This window comes from Heptranchias perlo, chromosome 6 (genome assembly GCF_035084215.1).
Source record: "Heptranchias perlo isolate sHepPer1 chromosome 6, sHepPer1.hap1, whole genome shotgun sequence".
Lineage (NCBI taxonomy): Eukaryota > Metazoa > Chordata > Chondrichthyes > Hexanchiformes > Hexanchidae > Heptranchias > Heptranchias perlo.
In genome coordinates, this window is record NC_090330.1 from 36,067,273 (window position 1) to 36,088,130 (window position 20,858).

Genomic DNA, 20,858 nt, shown 5'->3' on the forward strand with positions numbered 1-20,858 from the left:
AAAGTTAGACTGACAATCAATTTACCACACATCAGAAAGTATGAGTTGTGGCTGATAAAGACTACTACTATGACTATTTTAATCTATTCCCATTTTACCCAAATTGTGCAATAATCTTACTACTATGCCATTCAAAATGTATACACAGATGTAGTTATTATTACTACAAGTTACAAATATACTTGTAAGATACCACCAGTGCAAGTGCCATGGAAAATATTTCAAAATAATTAATATTAGGAATTTTAATATGCACACCTCAACCCCCCCCCCACCCCCCTAAAGTGTTGACACAGTGAGTAATCATAAAGTAGCAAAGTGAACAAGATGTTAATTTTGGTAGCTTTAGGTACATTAAATTGTCACATGCATTTTACCAATCACCAACAAGCAGTCTTGCAGGTTTGATGTGGATTTCCTGTTCCTGCTTACAAGCAATAAGAACATGCATATGGTTTTAACAATTAGAGCAGGAAAATCTTATTATCTTAGAAACCTAATGTCATAAGCAATTATGCATAATACTTTGACATGTAATGTAAAAGAAAAAGAATGCTGACTCAAAATTTAAAATTCCATGGAATAATTAACCTCACAATAAAATATCTTGAGGTAACCATAAAGTGATTTGAATTAGTGTGACTATATATTCACACAAGCAGATCAAAACTATAATTTACCATGACCAGATCTTCTAGATTACTGCAGAGTTAGAGCTGGACTACAATACTGGCTTTGCTTGAAAGTCATTATAATAAAATGATTTTAGCTGTTTCTGCCAACAGTCATGTGTATTAATGTCAGCTACATTACATTGAAGAAGCTCTTCAACAACCCCCAATACACTTAATTTTAGAAAGCAGAGATCACAAATATGTTTGAAAATATTCTGTTCATATTTTTGGTTTGTTTTTATTATAAACGTAACCATTAGTTTTTAAGTTTCAAAATATTGATGAATATATCTCTGAAATTGTAGAATATAAAACCATACAATTAAATACTACTGTTGCATCTGAAAACAATCTGATAAATTAATCATTTGGCACCAGAAGATATGGCACCTGAGTGGGGAGAAAGAGGAAAAAAGAGAGTAAATTATTCACGAATATCATTTCAAAATTCTAATATTGACCCGAAACATATGAAAACTTATAAACTTTTCAACAGCCATACTAGATTTTATAGTACCATTATAAACTGGGAGCTTTATAATGGTACTGTAGAATGTGTGCAATTCAAAAATCAACAGCTTTGTACTGTAGATGAGGAAGAGAACACGAATGATTACTATTATTGTATACAACAATTTGTTATGGATATGTGCTGAACATGGTTCAGAGTATCAGTTATGGCTATAAGCACAATGCCCTGTTAAAAAAGCATTCATACCCAAAGTCTACTTAGTGTGACACATAGTGCCACACAAGTAGTGAAAAGGTTTGCCTATTAGGTGTGTTTGGACATGGTTTTAGGAACCATTTTACCATGTTCCCTGAAATTTGGTAATTTTTCTGCTCAGCTTAAGTTATGATACATACATGCAATACATGGAAATATCCATTCAAATATGCAAGTTTCATCTACTTTTGATCAGGCTACAAGATGGTATGCTGCATGGGATCTATATGTTCTATCTTAGGAGTAGGAGGGGTGAAGGTAAAAAAAAAGATGGACATAGTCTAGTTCTGGTCAGCTATCCAATAAAATCGAACAGCATTGACAAGTCTAAAAAACGTGCCGTGAAACCTGGAGTTTGGAACTGTATGGCACTGAGTGACTTTCAAGGAGAAAAAAAAATGGATGGAAAAAAGTGTTCATATTTTTGGAAAATGAAACTCACCATTAAACAAGTACCAATATCATGGCAGAGTTTTGATTGATTAGGTTGTAATTTTCAATTTTATTTTCCTTCAGTATTTTTGCTTACTATTCTTTTTCTTTATTATATAAAATTGATGCTCACCCTATCACCTTCAGTTGAAAACATGGTTGAATTTTTGGTTATTCTCCACAGTTCCCATCTACATCTTTAGCTGGCAGGAAATCCACTTGTTGCAGAGGATAACAATGACAGCAACTATACCTACAGTTAAAAATTACTTGGATTAACTATCCTCCACAGGATAACATCCCACCTCGCAGCCTGGCCATGAAGAGATGAGACTCATTACAAGTTCAGCTGGTGGATTTGTCAGTCAGTGCTAAAACTCAAACCTGTAACTACAGGATTATGAAGAAACAGCGAAAAGAAATATGAAATTATTAAACTTTGTTAACATTACAATTGCTGGTCACACTTTAGATATATATTTATATAAAAACACAGCACTGAACAGACCCTTTAACTGACTCTACAAAGAGATCCACCCAAATATAGGATTTTGCTGACCTGTAGGCATTTTGTCCAAACTTGGATGTTTGCCAACCAGTGAAAAGAAATAATGCAAAAATTCTGCAAATTGATGGTTAATTTCAAGGATCTGGTAAAATGTTGCCCAAATGGTCCCTAATCACATTTACACAAGTCTGTGTATTTACGGTATTACTAAATATAAATTCAAAACTGTATTGTAGATTTTTCTTTAAAAAGATACAATTTGTATCAACAATGAAAGGTCATTTCTGGCCATTTAGGACTTTGCTTGAAGCTGCAATGCACTCAACAGTTAAACAGAATGGATATCAAAAAAACTCCTTGTAGAATGAATATGACACTGCAGCTGGCAAAACCCATTAAAAATACCAGAAATAACACTTACTGAAACTAAACAGACATTCTGTTCGTTTCTACTTTAAAAAAAATTGTGGCAAGATAAACCAGGCCTTCTCATAATACCACAGCCTGAGTGCATTAATAAAAATCAGTATACAATATATTTTAAAATGTTTAAACTAAATTAATTTAAAAAAGGTTGCTTTTTATTGCAACCTCAAAACTTAGTACAGTGCTATATACATCCTCACACAATAATAACTGGTTGGTATTTCTGCTCAGCTATTAATAGCCATTTTTTGATGGTCAGATGACATTTTGACCATACTATTCAATTAGTGGTAATGCAGAAATCTACCAATACTTTCTCAAAACGTTGAAGGAAAAGTGCCATAAGCCACTAAATGTATTGTTTTGATAAAAACATCAGACTTCCTACCAATATCTCCAGGTTAAAGCTGCAATGTATTATGGAGACAGTAAATGACATCACTAGTAACTGAATTTTAAAAAGGTGCTTTAACATACATATTTTATGTTTCCTATAGTAAACTGCAGCTTTAAATAACACTATCATTCTAAAAGGTACTGACGGGAACACTAAAAAAAAATTCCTCTTTGTAGAGGGTACTTCTTTACACGCTACTCTATTTTACCTCCCTGTTTTGAAGAATCTCACAAATGCGAGCTACCTCAGCATGTGGGCCTGAGAAATAAAAACACCAAGATGATGCATTTCAATTCAATAACCCAGTTTTGACTTTTCTGCTAGAATAGCTGCAGCAAGTTGTTGGGCATCGATCAGGTGAGGATTCCTTTTCATTACCATCCGCACAAGGTCAGCTGGAAATATGTTGCACAAATTGATGAAGATCTTGTCACGTGCATCCTGAAACCTTTGTGGATTTGGAGGCTCAGGAGGTAGCCCGCTCCATGGCATCCTCCAGGTCTGCTCCCTTTTTTCAGGTAGGCTTTGGAATGTAAATTGATCATAACATGGCTGAGCGGGATTGTTAGGTAATGAATATCCTTGTGCATAACCATAAGCATCCATGCCATAGCCAAGCCTGTTCCAGCTGGCAAATGTTTCCTGACCTATATACGGTTTTCTTTGTCTCATTGGTAGGTTTTCATACAAACGTGAGTCTGAAAAGCTTTCTATCCTTGTAGTTCCTAGTGCTCTTCCCATATGCAAGTTCTGTGGATGCTGGACATTCTGAGGTACAGGGCGATATTCACCAGGACAACTGGAGCGAGCTCCAATTACTGGGTGCTGCAAATGTGAAGCCATGCAAGGGACTGAAGTTTTGTGCGATGGCTTTTGCTCTTCTTGACTGTAACTTTGTACTCTTGTTAGAGTATCATGATAACCATGAAGAAAGGGCTGATGTCGATTATGAAACTGGTGACATTTAAGGTTTTCCTCAAGCACTGTATCTGGAGAACTTGGATAGGCTCGTTCATTATACCCAACACATGAATCACTGCTACCACAGCTGATACTACCTTCACTGCTACAATCAGAACCTACATTGTTTAGTCTGTATTCTTTATCTACAGAAAACTGGTCAGGACTGTGTGTACCAGATAAACCAAGGTTATGATATGCATTCATCATGGAATAATATCCTCCATCAACAGGAGAGTCACATTTTGGGTGCTGGTTGTTATAGGACACATGTGTTCCATGGCTATTGGTCACCAGAATTGGTGGGTACTGTGCTGGCACACCTTGTTCTTGTGTCAAAAAGTGCATTCCAGAACCTAATACTGCACCACCTTGGACTTTTGCAGCTGAAGGATTTGATGCACCAACAAGAGAGGGCACAGACCTAGTTTCCAATCTGGTTTTATTGCTAAGTTTCTCTTCAACCTCATTATAAAGAGGGGCTCGTATACTTGGGTCAGACTGTCTTTTAGGAGCTGTACGTTTCACATCAAACATACCCTCAGTTTTGGTATTAGAAGGAACGCTGTTGCTCTTCACCAAGCCTCCTTCATTAGTGGTTTTCATTATCGAATTCTTTGCACTAGCACGGAGTTCATCAGCAACAGAACGCTGAGGTTGTGTACCTCGTTCTGGATGGTAGTACTTACATTTATGGCCATAAGTGCACTTTTTTCCTGTTGAAAACACAAAAGTGAGTTTTAAATGACTACTGTGAACAAACATGCAGCTTAGTCATTCCAGACAAGGTTTAAAAAAAATAGCTATTCTATTATTTAACATATTACAGAATACCACAATCGCATAAATGGAAATGTAAAAAACACTAGTTAGGGGTACAACCAAAGAAAAATTGGAAGTACTTGATGGTTAATCCATTACAATAATATATACTGGAGGAAGGCCAGCAAATACAAGAAATAATGTAAAATTGAATGATTCATGTGACAACATGAACTGTGACAGTGAAGCTTCAGTTTGTATTAGTCATTTGACTGAGGAATAGATTAACGCCTGGTTAATCACTCCTCTGCACTGCTTCAATTTTACTAGGCAGTCTTATTTTGGTTTTGTCCATTTTGTGACAACATCCATCAGTGCAGACCCTAACTACCAATGTGTTCTATGCCATGAATGTAGAAGGACACATACACAGAGATTTAACAGCCATCATTACTGCAAATTTAAAATATTCTGCAGTTCAGTACTAGAAAATTTGGTGTCTAGTGTACATTCAAGTTATTTCTCTACATTGATCAAAATACTGCTTCTCCTGATTTTCAGCAAAAACTACGCACTGAGTGCTGAGTCAGCTAATCTCTGTCTGGGAAGTAGTGGGGTGCTACAACTGGCATCAGCATCCCTAAAGGTAGCATGTCAGGAGAGAGGGTGGCTTGGATTTCCATTTCCGGTCACTGTCCAGTTACCCAAGCTCAGGTTTGGCTGCGATTTTTTTTTGGCTGGTGGGCCAAGTAAAATGTTATGGATAGAATGGGTGCATGCTACCATATGGTACCTTCACACCCATCTGAAATATAAGATTGAACTGATAAATATCTCACGTGCCTCAGGGCAGTGTCCTAGGCCCAACCATCTTCAGCTGCTTCATCAATGACCGCCCTTCCATCGCAAGGTCAGAAATGGGGATGTTCGCTGATGATTGCAGTGTTCAGTTCCATTCGCAACCCCTCAAATAACAAAGCAGTCCGTGCCCGCATGCAGCAAGACCTGGACAACATCCAGGCTTCGGCTGATATGTGGCAAGTAACATTCGCGCCAGACAAGTGCCGGGCAATGACCATCTCCAACAAGAGAGAATCCAACCACCTTCCCTTGACATTCAACGGCATTACCATCGCCGAATCCCCCGCCATCAACATCCTGGGGGTCACCATTGACCAGCCACATAAATACTGTGGCTACAAGAGCAGGTCAGAGGCTGGGTATTCTGCGGTGAGTGACTCACCTCCTGACTCCCCAAAGCTTTTCCACCATCTACAAGGCACAAGTTAGGCATGTGATGGAATACTCTCCACTTGCCTGGATGAGTGCAGCTCCAACAACACTCAAGAAGCTCGACACCATCCAGGACAAAGCAGCCCACTTGATTGGCACCCCATCCACCACCATAAACATTCACTCCCTCCACCACCGGCGCTCAGTGGCTGCAGTGTGTACCGTTCACAGGATGCACTGCAGCAACTCGCCAAGGCTTCTTCGACAGCACCTCCCAAACCCACAACCTCTACCACCTAGAAGGACAAGGGCAGCAGGCACATGGGAACACCACCACCTGCACGTTCCCCTCCAATTCACACACCATCCCGACTTGGAACTATATCGCCGTTCCTTCATCGTCGCTGAGTCAAAATCCTGGAACTCCCTACCTAACAGCACTGTGGGAGAACCTTCACCACACGGACTTCAGCAGTTCAAGAAGGCAGCTCACCACCATCTTCTCAAGGGCAGTTAGGGATGGGCAATAAATGCTGGCCTTGCCAGCGACGCCCACATCCCATGAACGAATAAAAAAAAAGGGGTATTGGTGATTATGTGCAATTTATACTAGGCCAACTGCACTAGTATAAATTAGTAGCAGTTCTTACACCTCATGTAACAAAGCTTACAGTCTTCCTTACAGCCACGACTCATCACAGCAAAGTGTACTTTTAGCTTGTAACATGCTAGCAAGTCTTAAAGCAGTAGCTAAACTACAAAGAATACACACAAGAAACTATCACAACTACCCTGTTGAGTTTGTACTGTGAAGGGGTGCCACCTCTCTACTTTGGAGAATACTACTCACACGTTTTAGTGCAGCTGAAATTCAGGGGAGTAGTATAAACAGGGTTTATATATATCAAAATTAATTTACCATATGGACACGGCTGCTTCTTATGTTCTGGTACAACAGGTCGCTTCCTCAGAAAGTTATCCAAGCTAGGCCCATGGCGACCCAGAGGGTCATCAGGTGGCATAAACCTGAATTTAACAAAGTACATAAATAACCAGCAACATTACATTAATACCAGTCACTTAATGACAACGTTTTGGATGTCTGCTAATATAAGAACTTTTAGATTGAATTTGACTCAAACAGTTAAGCAAAATCTGAATACTCACTTGTCATTAACAAAAGAATACATAAGTAATCTCTCATCTATGAACTTTTTCCATTCAGGCTTTTCATTCTGCAAATCCCTGTAGTTATCATTTGATACAATGATACCATCTGACTCGTAAGCCAACTTCACTATGAAGCGATCGTCATAGCAAACCACTCTTCGCCCTTGCACTCGACGGGATGGTGTGAAAACTAGGATTTTATCCTTTTCCAACCTGCGCAGGATTTCTTGATCTGTGAAAATAAAATTGTTTTACATTTAGTCGTTGCTAACCACTTTCTGGATTTCTGAAATAAAATTTCTAGCTTCAAGGCTCAGTTTGGGTTCCGCCAGGACCACTCAGCTCCAGATCTCATTACAGCCTTGGTCCAAACATGCACAAAGGAAGATGGTAGTGGTTGTTGGAGGCCAATCATCTCAGCCCCAGGACATTGCTGCAGGAGTTCCTCAGGGCAGTGTCCTAGGCCCAATCATCTTCAGCTGCTTCATCAAAGACCTTCCCTCCATCATAAGGTCAGAAATGGGGACGTTCGCTGATGATTGCATAATGTTCAGTTCCATTCGCAACCCCTCAGATAATGAAGCAGTCCGGGCCCGCATGCAGCAAGACCTGGACAACATCCAGGCTTGGGCTCATAAGTGGCAAGTAACATTCTCGCCAGACAAGTGCCAGGCAATGACCATCTCCAACAAGAGAGAATCTAACCACCTCCCCATGACATTCAACGGCATTACCATCCATCGCCAAATCCCCCACCATCAACATCCTGGGGGGTCACCACTGACCAGAAACTTAACTGGACAAGCCACAAATACTGTGGCTACAAGAGCAGGTCAGAGGCTGGGTATTCTGCGGTGAGTGACTCACCTCCTGACTCCCCAAAGCTTTTCCACCATTTACAAGACACAAGTCAGGAGTGTGATAGAATACTCTCCACTTGCCTGGATGAGTGCAGCTCCAACAACACAAGAAGCTCGACACCATCCAGGACAAAGCAGCCCGCTTGATTGGCACTCCATCCACCACCCCAAACATTCACTCCCTTCACCACCGGCGCACTATGTACCATCTACAGGATGCACTGCAGCAACTCGCCAAGGCTTCTTCGACAGCACCTCCCAAACCCACAATCTCTACCACCTAGAAGGACAAGGGCAGCAGGCATATGGGAACAACACCACCTGCACTTTGCTGTCCAAGTCACACACCATCCAGACTTGGAAATATAGCGCCGTTCCTTCGTCGTCACTGGGTCAAAATCCTGGAACTCCCTACCTAACAGTACTGTGGGAGAACCTTCACCACGCGGACTGCAGCGGTTCAAGAAGGCGGCTCACCATCACCTTCTCAAGGGCAATTAGGGATGGGCAATAAATGCTGGCCTTGCCAGCGACACCCACATCCCATGAACGAATAAAAAAAAAGAGCAGTGGGCCTAATACTGACCCCTGGGGAACACCACTGTATACATCCCTCCAGTCTGAAAAACAACCATTCACCACTACTCTCTGCTTTCTGTCCCTTAGCCAATTTTGTATCCATGCTGCCCATCCATTTAATCCCATTGGCTTTAATTTTGTTTACAAGTCTATTATGTGGTACTTTATCAAATGCCCTTTGAAAGTCCATATACACATAAACTGCACTACCCTCATCAACCCTCTCTGTTACTTCAATCAAGTTTGTCAAACACTAATCCGTGCTGACTTTCATTTATTAGCCTATACTTTCGAAGTACCAATTAATTTTGTCCCAGATTATTGTCTCTAAAATTTTCCCCACCACCGATGATAGTTTGATAGGCCTGTAATTGCGGGTTTATCCCTCTCCCATTTTTTTGAACAGGGGTGTAATATTTGGAATCCTCTGGTCCCCTGGCATCGTCCCCATATCGAAGGAGGGTTGGAAGATTGTGGCCAGAGCCTCTGCAATTTCCATCCTTACTGTGTGCTATGATCAATCAAGGCTAAATTATTCCCAAACATTCCAAATCAGAGTTAAAGGACGTTGGGAGCAGGTGAATTTACAGTTCTTGAATCCAAAGAATTGTTCTGAACGAGATAACAGGCTGACTTGATTGCTGCCCATCTCTCCAAGCAGCTTTAAGCATCAGTTTTGGCAGGAGCAAGGACATGAAAAGAGAAAAATGATGAGAGGGCATTGCTACAGGCAGTTATATCCAGAGGATTTGTTGTGTGCTCTGAAGTTAAAAAGACTCAGAAAATAATTGTCTTTAAAAACAGAAAGACGAACATACTTAGGTTCAGAAGGAAGCACAAAAATGTAGCAGAGGCAATTAGAAAAAGTACTTGGGGCGATGGGTCTAAAATATTAAAAATAGTTGACTACGTTCAGAGCAGATATTGAGTAGAAAGGTATGGATATCATCTGAGAATCCAGTGCTATGCACTCAAGTCAGATTTAAACATCTAAAGCCAAGACTCAAGATCAAATCTCATTATCTCTAAGCAGATGGCATAAACTAAAATTTAAAAGCCTCGATGTTTTCCTTTGATATACTGAAGTGTTAACTTATATGCATCAAATATCACTACAAGCAACTGAAAGCTTATATAAACCTAGTGATTGATAATCGTAATTTAGAAGATGTCTGAAAAACAATTTGGAATCCAATTAACCCCATTTATACTGGGATAGAAGAGCTACTGTATGGGTAGAGTTTTTACTGGTAGAGTTCCCTAATCTACTGACAGCTAAGCATTTTGGAGCATAAACTATTTTACAATCTTCTGGAAAATTGTAGAAGTGAATCAGCAGTATTATCTATACCCTGTTACTACGTGCAATATTCACATGGGAAAGGATACACCACTCATTTAACACAGATTGGCTGCATTATCTTTTATAGGAAGATCACTAACGAGCTCTATTCCATAGATTTGCAACAGAGCAACAAAATGCTGGAAATTAATCTAGAGGAAAAAAAAATCCACTTTTTCCAAGATTCATATTACAATACTAAAAACCAAAAGAATTACATTTATTTAAAAAGGTTCTTAAAACTTTAGGTCAAAAAAATGAAACTGAGTCTATGAATAAATCATGGACAGTAACATCACTGACCATGTTTAATTTATGTACCATTCCAAACCAACTGAGTAATTGCTATAGGTTACCCGTGATGAGGGCATCAGGCCTCGATTGTTCCTTCCTCCAGGCAGGCACAAACACAGTGATATCTTTATGGCCCCTTTCCAAAAACCAGTCCACTGCTAACTTAATCCCTCGACAGGAGAACACTTCTTTGTTGCCATGACTGTAAGAAATAAAAACATAACTTAAATCCATATATTCAATGGGATTATCCTTCCCAGTTAATACTCCTCTAAATAAAAATCTGCAGATGGAATTATAAAAAAAGAATTAGCCAAAAAGCATCATTACATCTTCAAACATTTGAGCGCAAGAGAAGATAAGTGAAGCATAGATAAATCAACAAGCTTTATCATGGAATTTAGTTTTAAGTTATGAAGACAGACTCAAACAGCTAGTGAAAAATTGATGGTTCAGTCAGGAGAGGGGGGAGAACAAGAGAGCAAAAATCATAGAAGTTACAGCACAGAGGTTGGACATGTGACTCATCACACCTGTGCCAGTGCTTGCTCTTCAAGCCAACTAATCTAATCCCATTTCTCTGCCCTTTATTCCAAATTTCTTAATATCTTTGTCTCAATAGCCATAGTAAAGCCTGTTCTAATAACAGTATGTAAAAGCATTTCGAACATCGCCCTTCGTTTTTCTAATGATAATCATAAGTCTATGCCCCTCGTTACTGATTCAACAACCGGTTGAAACAATCTCTTGCTATTTATCCTCTCAAAGCTTTTTATAATCTTGAAAACTTTCTCCGCTTAACCTTTCCGTTCCAGTGGAAAAAGGCCTAGTTTCTTTGAACATCTCTTCATAACTATAATTCTCATTCCAGATATTATTCCAGTGAATCTCAGTTGTACCCTTTCCATGGCCTGAATATCCTTCCTGTAATAAGTACACACAATACTATATCAGTGACCTAACCAATGTCTTGCACAAATTTAATACTATTTCCTTTTATAGTCAATGACCCTATGCATAAAACTCAAAATCCCTTGACTTTATAAAAATGGATTTTTCTACATGCTCCCACCTTGAACGATTACATAGATTACATAGAATTTACAGCACAGAAACAGGTGTATAAAGTAGAAAGATATCCACTCGAGCCTCTTCCCACCTTACTTCATCTAACCCCATCAACATAGCCTTGTATTCCAGTAAATACAGGAATGTCCTCAAAAGGTGTATAAAGTAGAAAGATATCTGCTGAAGCATAGAGCGAATGGAGTGGATTGCAAACAGAGTGGGAACTTGAGAATTTGGTGAGAGGGGGAAGGACAGTGAACAGAGAGAAAGAGCTGAGCGACCAAGAATAAAAGGGTAGGTTAATCGGTGTAAGTAAACAGTAATCGAGTACCTAAAGGGAGTTTAGAAAAAATGCTTTCTAAATAGAATGGACAGGCAGCTGAAACCCACTGCTGTCCTGAAGGGCCACATGTGCAGGAAATGCTTCCAGTTGCTCGAGCTCGTGCTGAGGGTTTCTGAGCTTGAGGGGCAGCTCGAGTCACTGCAGAGCATAAGTGAGGTTGAAGGTTTCCTGGGTCGTACGTTCCAGGAGGTGGTCACCCCGCAGCCAGAGAGTTCAGGTTAGCAAGTGGGTGGCCATCCGAAAGGGTAGGAAGAGGCAGGCAATGCAGGAATCTTCTGGGTGTGTGCCACTCTCAAACCGGTATTCGGCATTGAATACCAGTGAGTGTGACGACACCTCGAAGGAGTGCAGTCCTGAGCATGGCACCATGGGGCCATGCTCAGGGCTGCACGGGGGGGGAGGGGAGGGGAAAGAGAGAAGTATAGAATTGCAGTAGTCATAGGGGATTCGGTAGTCGGGGGACAGAGAGGCATTTATGTAACCGTCAACATGAATCACGCATGGTGTGTTGCCTCCCTGGGGACATCATGGAGAGGGTGCAGAACATTCTGCAGGGGAAAGGGGAACAGCCAGAAATCATCGTCCGTGTGGCTACCAATGACATAGGAAAGGAAATGGATGAGGTCCTGCGGCTAGAGTTTAAGGAGCTAGGGAGGAAGTTAAAAAGCAGGACCTCAAAGGTAGTAATATCTGGATTATTCCCAGTGCCACGCACTAGTGAGTGCAGAATAGGAAGATAAAGCAGGTTAATGCATGGCTAGAGACATGGTGCAGGGGGGAGAGCTTCAGATTTTTGGGGCAGGAGGGACTGTTCAAGACTGCCGTGTTGCACCTCAACAGAGCTGGGACCAATGTACTCATGGTAATTTGGCAGGGGGATGGGCACCAGGATGTAGCATTAGCAAGGAGAAACAAAGAATTGGGAGAGACAGACAGCACTAGAGTAAAATAGTACAGCATTAGGTGGGATCAGACTAAGAGACAATATGAGAAGGTCGAAGATAGGTTTAGACCGCATGTGTGTAAACACACGAAAGCATGGTAAATAAGGTTGGTGAGCTGCAGGCGCAAATAGCCACATGGGATTATGATATAGTGACGATAATGGAGACCTAGCTCAAAAAAGGGCAGGACTGGGTACTAAATATTCCTGGATACATAGGAAAAATAGGGAAGAAAAAAAAAGGAGTTTGGTGGGGGGGGGGGGGGGAGAAAGAGGGTGGCAGTATTGATTAAGAAGAATATTGAAGTGCTGGAGAGAGAGGATGCCCTTGAGGGATCAAGGACAGAATCTATTTGGTTACAGTTAAGAAACAATAGAGGTGCCATTACACTACTGGGTGTATTCTATAGGCCATCTAGTGGGAAGGATATAGAAGAGCAAATTTGCAGGGAAATTACAGCGAGGTGCAAGAACTATGGAGCAGTGATAATGGGGGACTTCAACTATCCGAATATAGACCGGGATAGTAATAGTGTAAGAGCAAAGAGGGGAAGGAATTTCTGAAGTGTGTACACGAGAAATTTCTTGATCAATATGTTTCCAGCCCAACAAGGAAGGAGACATTGATGGATCTAGTTCTGGGGAATGAAGTGGGTCAAGTGGAGCATGTGTCAGTGGGGGAACAGTGATCATTCTATCACAAGGTTTAGATTAGTTATGGAAAAAGACAAGGAGCAATCTAGAGTAAAAATACTTAATTGAAAGAGAGCCGATTTCATGGGTTGAGAATAGATTTGGCCTGGGTAAATTGGAATCAAAGACTGGCAGGCAAAACTGTAATCAAACAATGGGCAGCCTTTAAAGAGAAGATGGTTTGGGTACAGTCTAGGTACATTCCCACAAGGGGGAAAGGTAGGGCAACCAAAGCCAGAGCTCCCTGGATAATGAAAGAGATGGAGAGTAAGATGAAGCAGAAAAAAGGGGCGTATTACAGATGTCAGGTTAATAACACAAGTGAGAACCAGGCTAAATATAGAAAGTACAGAGGAGAAGTGAAAAGGGAAATAGGAGGGTCAAAGAGAGAGGATGAGAATAGACTGGTGGCTAACATAAAAGGGAATCCAAAAGTCTTCTATAGGCATATAAATAGTAAACAGGCAGTAAGAGGAGGGGTGGGGCCAATTAGGGCCCAAAAAGGAGATCTTGCCTGGAGGCAGAGGGCATGGCTGAGGTACTAAATGAGTACTTTGCATCTGTCTTAAGCAAGGAAGATGCTGCCAAAGTCAAGGTAAAAGGGGAGGTAGTTGAGATACTGGATGGGGTGAAAATTGATAAAGAGAAAGGCTAACTATGCTTAAAGTAGTTAAGTCACCCGGTCCGGATGGGATGCATTGTAAGTTGCTGAGGGAAGTACGGGTGGAAATTGCAGAGGTGCTGGCCGTAATCTTCCAATCCTCCTTAGATACAGGACTGGAGAATTGCAAATGTTACACCCTTGTTCAAAAAAAAAGGTGTAAGGATAAACCCTGCAACTCAGCGGTGGGGAAGCTCTTGGATAATCCGGGACAAAATTAATAGTCACTTGGGCAAGTGTGGATTAATAAAGGAAAGCCAGCACAGATTTGTTGAAGGCAAACTTGATTAAGTTTTTTGATGAGGTAATAGAGAAAGTTGATGAGGGCAATGTGCTTAATGTTGTGTATGGACTTTCAAAAGGAGTTTGATGAAATGCCACATAATAGGTTTGTCAGCAATATTGAAGCTCATGGAATAAAAGGGGCAGTGGCAGCATGGATACGAAATTGGCTAAGTGACAGGAAACAGAGAGTAGTGGAACAATTGTTTTTCAGACTGGAGGAAGCTATACAGTGGGGTTCCCCAGGGGTCAGTACCAAGACCACTGCTTTTCTTGATATATATTAATGACTTGGACTTGGGTGCACAGGGCACAATTTCAAAATTTGCAGATGACACAAAACTTGAAAGTGTAGTAAACAGTGAGGAGGATAGTAACAGACTTCAAGAGGACATAGACAGGCTGGTGGAATGGGCGGACACATGGCAGATTAAATTTAATGCAGAGAAGTGCGAAGTGATACATTTTGGCAAGAAGATCAAGGAGAGGCAATATAAACTAAATGATACAATTCTAAAGGGGATGCAGGAACAGAGAGACCTGGGGGTATATGTGCACAAATCTTTGAAGGTGGCAGGACAGGTTGAGAAAGCCATTAAAAAAGCATACGGGATCCTGGGCTTTATAAATGGACGCATAGAGCACAAAAGCAAAGAAGTTATGTTGAACCTTTATAAAACAATGGTTCGGCCACAACTGGAGTATTGTGTCCAATTCTGGGCACCGCACTTTAGGAAGGATGTGAAGGCCTTAGAGAGAGTGCAGAAAAGATTTACTAGAATGGTACCAGGGATGAAGGACTTTAGCTTCAGTCTGATAGACTGGAGAGGCTGGGGTTGTTCTCCTTGGAGCAGAAGGTTGAGAAGAGATTTGAAAGAAGTGTTCAAAATCATGACGGGTTTAGATAAAGAGAAACTGTTCCCATTGGCGGAAGATTCGAGAACCAGAGGACACAGATTTACGGTGATTGGCAAAAGAACCAAAGGCGATGTAAGGAAAAACCTTTTTATGCAGCGAGTAGTTATGATCTGGAATGCGCTGCCTGAAAGGGTGGTGGATGCAGATTCAATCGTGGCTTTCAAAAAGGAATTGGATAAATATTTGAACAGAAAACATTTGCAGGGCTACGGGGAAAGAGCGGGGGAATGGGACTAACAGGATTGCTCTTAAAGAGCTGGCACAGGCTCAATGGGCTGAATGGCCTCCTTCTATGCTGTAACGATTCTATTCCTTTCTCCCTCATGTAATTATCTAGCTTTAAATGCATCTATGCTATTCACCTCAACTACTCCATGTGGTAGCAAGTTCCACTTTCTAACCATTGAGTAAAGAAGTTTCTCCTCAATTCCTTATTGGATTTATTAGTGACTACCTTTTTTTAGTTTTGGACTCCCCCACAAGCGGAAACATCTTCTCTACGTCTACCTTATTGAACCCCTTCATAATTTTTTATGTATCTGCATCCCTAGATTTCTCTTCCTCCACTCTTACCATTTAGGGAATACTTTCTTCCACTTTTCTTTTACCCAAAATTTACTACTTCATATTTGTTTGCGCTGAACTGCATCTGTCACAGACATGTCCACTCCACCAACATATGTCCTCCTACAATCTTCCTCACAGCTTGCCATGCCTCCTAGTGTGAGATCAAACCTTGATATAATTCCTCGTGTGCTTAAAAAACAAAATAAAAAATGTTCCTAGCAGAGATCCCGGGATATACCACAACCAATACCTCATTGATCCAAAAATCATCCATTTACCCCTGCTCTTTGCTTTTTATCCCCTAGCTATCCATGCAGTTACATTACCTTTAATATCATGTGCTTTAAATTTTCATAAGTCTCTTATGTGGCATCTTAAAAGCTTTCTGAAAATCCATATATAAAACCACCACATTTGCTTACTTACTGTGATTTCCTCAACAATTTAATTAAATCTCAAATTCACACTGATTACTTTCTAATTATTCACCAATTTCATCCTGTATTATGGAGGAGTCATTGTACAAAATGTGTCTCATAGAATTACATAGAACGCACAGCACAGAAACAGGCCATTCGGCCCAACAGGTCCATGCATCTATGCTAATCGCCTCAACTACTCCTTGTGGTAGCAAGTTCCACATTCTAACCACTCTCTGGGAAAATAAGTTTCTCTTGAATTTCCTATTGGATTTATTAGTGACTATCTTATAATTATGGCTTCTAGTTCTGGTCACCCCCCTCAAGTGGAAACATCTTCTCCACATCTACCCTATCCAACCCTTTCATAATCTTAAAGACTTCTATCAAGTCACCCCTCGGTATCCTCTTTTCTAGAGAAGAGAGCCCCGACCTGCTCAATCTTTCCTGATAGGTATAACCTCTTAGTTCTAGTATCATAGAGTAAATCTTTTTTGTACCTTCTCCAGTGCCTCTATATCCTTTTTATAATATGGAGATCAGATCAGTTCACAGTACCCCAAGTGTGGTCTAATCAAGGTTCTATATAAGTTCAACATAACTGCTCTGTTTTTCAATTCTATACCGCTAGAAATGAACCCCAGTGCTTGGTTTGCTTTTTTAATTATTAAAAATGGCCCTATTAACCTGCGTTGCTACTTTTAGTGATTTGTGTATCTGTACCCCCAGATCCCTCTGCTCCTCTACCCCATTTAGATTCTTATTATCCAAGCAGTATGTGTCCCCCTTATTCTTCCTACCAAAAGGTAATGCCTCACACTTCCAGATGAGGCTCTCTGTCAGGAACAAGATTTGGTAAAATTACCGCTTAGAAGTTTACCCACAAACAATGCAAGACTAACTCGCCTATAATTTCGGGCTCATCTCTCTCTTTTCTTGAACTGGGGATGTAATTTTCTTGAATAGGGACGTAATGCTGGTCTTCCCTCAATTCCCATTTCCAGAAGACTTTTGAAAATTATAATTCATGCTCGTTATTTCCTCCCAAACCTCTAGTTTCCAGAGTTGTACACCATCTGGCAATGGTGACTTAGTCCTATTAATTTTTTTATAGTTTCCTTTTCAATATTTATCTCCGATAGTGGGTCTTCCACATCCTTCTCGGGTACTCCTCTAAACTCACTTTCATTTTCCTCTAATAACCAAAGCAAATTCTTAATTAAGCATCTCCACCAGGAGTCCCTTCATCTACAAGTAGTCCCCCTTTAACTATCTCATTACTTATCTGCTTATAGATCCCTGTTGTTTCCTTTCATTTTAACCATCAGTCTTCTTTCACAGCCTTTCTAATTCCCCTTTTTTGCTTCTCTCCTATAATTTAAACTTTCTTCTGCAAGATATCACACAGGAGATTATCAGAAAAGATTAAGGGATATGGAATTTGGGGAAGGATAGCACAGAGCAGGATTTAATGGCAGTTATTATAGTGATTGGAAGTAGGTAGTGATATCCAACAGGGTTCAATTTAGGGGTCTACTTCTGGTCACTGAGTGCATCAATGATTTGAATATAGGCCTAGAGAGAGTGGTGTTGAAGTTTGCAGATAATAATAATAGACCAAAGGAAGCTGCAACGAGATATTGATGAGGAATAGCCTAAAAAGTGGCAGATCAAATTCAATGTCAGTGTGAGATGGTGCATTTTGGTAAAAAAATAACAGCAGTAATTATACTCTGAATGGGAGTAGGCTCAGTGCTGTGGAACAGCTGAGGGATTTGGGGTTCAAGTTTACTGGACATTAAAGGCAGTGCCACAGGCTGATAAGGCTGTAAAAAGAAATGTTAGTTGAATTCTAGGCTTTATCATAAGGTGTGGAATATAAAAGCCCAGAGGTAATGGTGAGCTGATTAGACCTCAGTTAGAGTACCGTGTGCAGTACTGAAATCCATACAATAGTAAAGATATTGAGGCCCTAGTGGATACAAGATGATTCACTAGGATTCTGTCTGCTCTGAGGAAATACAAAATACAAAAGACTTCAAAAATTGGGTCCTTTTTTTTTGTTAGAACGATGCAGATTAGGGGCCGATATGATAGAAGCATTTAAAATTATGAAAGGATGAGACAGGGTTGAGAGAAGTAGATTGTCCAGTAGTTGATGGATCTAGAACAAAGGGCCCATTAAACTTTTTAAAAATTCATTCATGGGATGTGGGCATTGCTGGCAAGACCAGCACTTATTGCCCATCCCTAATTGCCCTCAAGAAGATGGTGGTGAGCCACCTTCTTGAACTGCTGCAGTCCGTGTGGTGAAGGTTCACCCAGAGTGCTGTTAGGTAGGGAGTTCCAGGATTTTGACCCAGCAACAATGAAGGAATGGCCATATATTTCCAAGTCAGGATGATGTATGACTTGGAGGGGGAACTTGCAGGTGATGGTGTTGCCATGTGCCTGCCGCCCTTGTCCTTCTAGGTGGTAGAGATTGCGGGTTTGGGAGCTACTGTCAAAGAAGCCTTGGCGAGTTGCTGCAGTGCATCTTGTAGATGGTACACACTGCAGTCACGGTGCACCGGTGGTGGAGGGAGTGCCAATCAAGTGGGCTGCTTTGTCCTGGATGGTATCAAGCTTCTTGAGTGTTGTTGGAGCTGCACTCATCCAGGCAAGTAGAGAGTATTCCATCACACTCCTGACTTGTGCCTTGCAGATGGTGGAAAGGCTTAGGGGAGTCAGGAGGTGAGTCATTCACCCCAGAATACCCAGCCTCCAGCCTCTGACCTACTCTTGTAGCCACAGTTTTTGTGGCTGGTCCAGTGTAGTTTCTGGTCAATGGTGACCCCCAGGATGTTGATGATGGGTGATTCGGCAATGGTAATGCCAATTGTTGGAGATTTTGAACAGAGAGCAAGAGAAAGTTCTTTACACAGAGTTGCAAGGCTGTGGAATAGGCAGAAACTGAGTCATCATTTAAGATTAGATTGGATAGGTGAATGAAGGGAAAGGGGATATGGGAATAGGGTGGGCAAATGTGATCAGAACTATTTGCTTGTGTGGAGGGTAAATGCCGACGTGGACTTATTGCGCTGAATGGCCTGTTTGTGTTTTATAAATTCTATGTATCCTTACCTTTATTTTTTATTTGCCGCTTTTTAAACCTAACTGTATCCATGGAATCCCATCCTTTTCCTCCCAGTAGCAATGTATTTAACCTGCACTTTATTTATCTCTTATTTAAATACCCATCACTGCTGGTCAACTCCATCATCCGCCATTTCTTCCAACCAACCAATTAAATTAATCAGAGCTAGTTCCTCTTTCATCTCTCTGAAATTAAATTCCCATACAACACACTTGCCTTGCATTCCTCTTTTCTGTCTCTATTTTCAATGTGAACCTAATTAGGTTAGTCACTATTTCACAACTGTTCTCCCACTTTAAGATTGCTGACCTGTCCTGCTTCATTACTCAAAATTAGATCTAGTATCTCATCCTTCCTTGTTGTACATGAAACATACTAAGTTTTATTAATGGTGCTCAGATGGAGTACAAAGTTAATAGTCCTGGATGTATTTTAGAAACTATTCCATTTTGACCACAAACTCTCAATATCCCAATCTACCTCAGGATATATTGAGTCTATAGCACAGAAACATGCCATTCGGCTCAACTGGTCTATGCTGGGGTTTATGCTCCATACGAGCCTCCTCCCTCCCTACTTCAACTACCCCTATCGGCATAGCCTTCTATTCCTTTCTCCCTTGTGTGCTTATCTAGCTTCCCCTTAAATGCATCTATGCTATTTGCCTCAACTACTCCTTGTGGTAGTGCATTCCACATTCTTACCACTTTTTGGCTAAAGAAGTTTCTCCTGCATTCTCTATTAGATTTATTAGTCTAAGGAGTCTTACAACACCAGGTTACAGTCCAACAGTTTTATTTGAAATCACAAGCTTTCGGAGCTTTCCTCCTTCATCACCTGACGAAGGAGGAAAGCTCCGAAAGCTTGTGATTTCAAATAAAACTGTTGGACTATAATCTGGTGTTGTAAGACTCCTTACATTTGTCCACCCCAGTCCATCACCGGCATCACCACATCACAGATTTATTAGTGACTAACTTATAGTGATGACCTCTAGTTTTGGGCTCCCCCGCAAGTAGAAACATTTTCTCTACATCTACCCTATCAAACCCTTTCATTATCTTCAAAACCTCTATCAGGTCACCCCTTAGCCTTCTCTTTTCTAAATAAGAGCCCCAGACAGTTTAGTTTTTTCTGATAAGTATATCCTCTCAGTTCTGGTATCATCCTTGTGAATCTTTTTTGCACCTTCTCCAATGCCACTATATCCTTTTCATAATATGGAGACCGGAACTGTGCTCAGAACTCCAAGTGTGATCTAACCACAGTCCTATACAAGTTTAACATAGTTTATGTACTTTTCAATTCTATCCCTCTACAAATGAACCTGTGCTTGGTTTGCCTTTTTTATGGCCTTATTAACCCAAGTCATTACTTTTAGTAATTTGTGTACCTGTATCCCTAGATCCCTTTGCTCCTCTAACCCATTTAGACTCTTATTATCCCAGCAATACGTAGCCTCCT

The 20,858-nt window shown here is 40.7% G+C and overlaps 1 protein-coding gene across 1 annotated transcript in view; it reads right to left on the reverse strand.

Annotated features, from left to right (window-relative positions):
- Positions 1-910: 910 nt before the first annotated feature.
- LOC137322901 (probable ribonuclease ZC3H12C) overlaps positions 911-20,858 on the reverse strand; it is a 63,253-nt gene continuing 43,305 nt past the window's right edge. The window contains exons 3-6 of the mRNA XM_067986114.1: positions 10,427-10,566; positions 7,287-7,521; positions 7,039-7,145; positions 911-4,840 (exon numbers count right to left, since the gene is read on the reverse strand). Of these exons, the coding sequence (XP_067842215.1) occupies positions 3,459-4,840; positions 7,039-7,145; positions 7,287-7,521; positions 10,427-10,566 (1,864 nt within the window). The 3' untranslated portion in view covers positions 911-3,458. The remainder of the gene's footprint in view (positions 4,841-7,038; positions 7,146-7,286; positions 7,522-10,426; positions 10,567-20,858) is intronic.